The sequence below is a fragment of the Poecilia reticulata genome, unplaced genomic scaffold, assembly GCF_000633615.1.
Source record: "Poecilia reticulata strain Guanapo unplaced genomic scaffold, Guppy_female_1.0+MT scaffold_257, whole genome shotgun sequence".
Classification (NCBI taxonomy): Eukaryota; Metazoa; Chordata; class Actinopteri; order Cyprinodontiformes; family Poeciliidae; genus Poecilia; species Poecilia reticulata.
In genome coordinates this window covers 3,402-5,463 of record NW_007615041.1, presented here as the reverse complement: position 1 = coordinate 5,463, position 2,062 = coordinate 3,402, and the positions used below count along the sequence as shown (strand labels likewise).

Here is a 2,062-nt window from a genome sequence, read left to right as displayed (position 1 = left end):
ACTGGTTCTGACTGGTTTTAACTGGTTCTGACTGGTTCTGACTGGTTTTAACTGGTTCTGACTGGTTCTAACTGGTTCTGACTGGTTGCAGTGTCTCAGAGATGAAGCTGCAGGACGTTCTATCCTGTCTGATGAAGGACGATGCCTTCAAGGGGCGTGGGAAATACCACAGCCAGGTGGGTGGAGCCTTGGAGTGTAGCCTGACCTCTGACCTCAGTGGGAGGACCTCTAACAGTCCCATGTGTCCCCAGACGTCGCCCCAAGCGCTGCAGCAGGACATCAGGGAGCGCGCCACCGTCCTGCAGACACAGCTGGAGGACTTCGTTCACTCTGACGCCCGCTGGGTGCAGGCGGCTAAGAAAGGTACGCTGGTCACATGACCTGCTGGATATGTTGGTGCTGAGCTGTGATTGGCTGACGTGTTGCCGTGCTGCAGCGCTGCAGTCCTTCCTGCGGGCCTACACCACCTACCCCGCCCACCTGAAGCAGGTGTTCCACCTGCGGCGCCTCCACCTGGGTCACACCGCCAAGAGCTTCGGCCTGAGAGACGCTCCGCAGGGCCTGAGCCCCGGCCCGGCCCCCAGGGGCCACGGGGGCCCCTGGGACCGGGTCCGCAGCAGGAACCAGAACCAGGCCGGGAAACGGGCAGGAAACCTGAGGAAGAACCAGAACCAGAACCCGGGGAGGAAACGGTGAATGGCTGATCCTCCGTCTGATACTACATTACCCATAGTTCCCTGCTGCTGTTACTGTGAAAACTCACTTCCTCTGGTTCTGCTCTTCCTCTCTCAGGCTCCATCCGGGTCACAGGGAGGCGGTTCTGATCCGGTCAGAGTTCTCCAGCGGCTTGGAGGGAGGCGGGGCCAAGAAGAGGAGGAAGAGGGGCATCACTGAGGAAGAGGACTGATAATGAAGGTGGTTCTGAACAGAACCGTCTCGGCCCAAACCTCCAGAATCGCTCTGGTTCTGTCAGGCTGGACCGGACCAGCAGACTGGGTTTATCCTCAGAGTGAGGCATCGTGACGCAGAACATCTTTGATCAGATGAATTTTATTTACAATCAAATAAAAAACAGAAAAAAAGTTTCAGGATTTTATTTCTGCACCAAACACATTTCAGATCCGGACCGGTTCTGCAGAACCACAGGGGAGGAACCGGGTCAGAACCGTTTCAGAACAGGGCCTCCAGGTGGTTTGGATCCGGCTGATCAGGATCCAGGAGTTCTGATGGTCCGGTTGGTTCTACAGAACCAGACAAACCCAGAGCTTCAGCACAGAACCTTTTGGACCTTCAGGCTGCAGATCCACAGGTTCTGGTTCTGGTTCCAGACGATAGGCTCCTGTCCAATCAGAAAGCAGCTTTCTTTCCCCTTTGACCTGACCGCTGCAGTTCCAGAACCGCGCCCTCGGCTCCATGGAAACGGAAGGACGCCGGGCTGACATCACGGCGTCCAGGCCGCCCGGTCCGGTTTTAGAGACTGGGTCAGGTTCTGAAACTGACGGAGGACTAACGGTAGGTGGGCGCGGCCTCCGTGCAGGTAGGGGTCCATTGTGGGCGGGGCCAGAGGGAAGTGAGGTGGGAGGAGCATCCAACCAGCCGCAGCCAGCAGGTCCAAACCGGAAGCGGCCTGGCGCTTCCACTTGGTTCTGAAACGGAAATCCAGAGTTAGAACCGGTGTTACATCGATCCAGGTTCCCCTCAGGTCCGGTTCCCCCCCAGTTTAACCCAGGGAACTGATCCCCCAACCCAGCTTTAGGTTATGCTGCACTGAACGTCTAAATCTGCTCCTTGGTCGCATCGTTTCGGGCCTGCTACTGCCTCTAGTGGAGTGGGGTGGTAACACAACTAATATGATTACATTACTAATCAATACCATCAAGTCTTTATTATTTACTATTAATTCTGGCATTACTGGAACCGTAAAAGATAATTCTCTATTTCCCAAACTCACATTTCCAAATAAGATATGAGACTGCTGGCGGTCCGTCCCGCCCCTTCCTGTTTGCTGCAGCGAGGTCCTTCTCCCTCTGTGTGTGTGTGTGTGTGTGTGTGTGTGTGTGTG

General features: G+C 55.6%; 2 protein-coding genes across 3 annotated transcripts in view; one reads left to right on the top strand and one right to left on the bottom strand.

The window, feature by feature from the left end:
• ddx31 (DEAD (Asp-Glu-Ala-Asp) box polypeptide 31) overlaps positions 1–1,057 on the top strand; it is a 6,281-nt gene extending 5,224 nt beyond the window's left edge. For both annotated transcript variants that reach the window (XM_017303404.1, XM_017303405.1), the window contains 4 exons: positions 92–176; positions 252–363; positions 437–692; positions 793–1,057. In XM_017303404.1, coding sequence (XP_017158893.1) covers positions 92–176; positions 252–363; positions 437–692; positions 793–907 — 568 coding nt within the window. In that variant the 3' untranslated portion in view covers positions 908–1,057. The remainder of the gene's footprint in view (positions 1–91; positions 177–251; positions 364–436; positions 693–792) is intronic.
• Positions 1,058–1,078: 21 nt separating this feature from the next.
• Positions 1,079–2,062, bottom strand: part of LOC103460555 (barH-like 1 homeobox protein) — a 2,852-nt gene continuing 1,868 nt past the window's right edge. Inside the window, exon 3 of the mRNA XM_008402779.2 lies at positions 1,079–1,646. Coding sequence (XP_008401001.1) covers positions 1,442–1,646 — 205 coding nt within the window. The 3' untranslated portion in view covers positions 1,079–1,441. The remainder of the gene's footprint in view (positions 1,647–2,062) is intronic.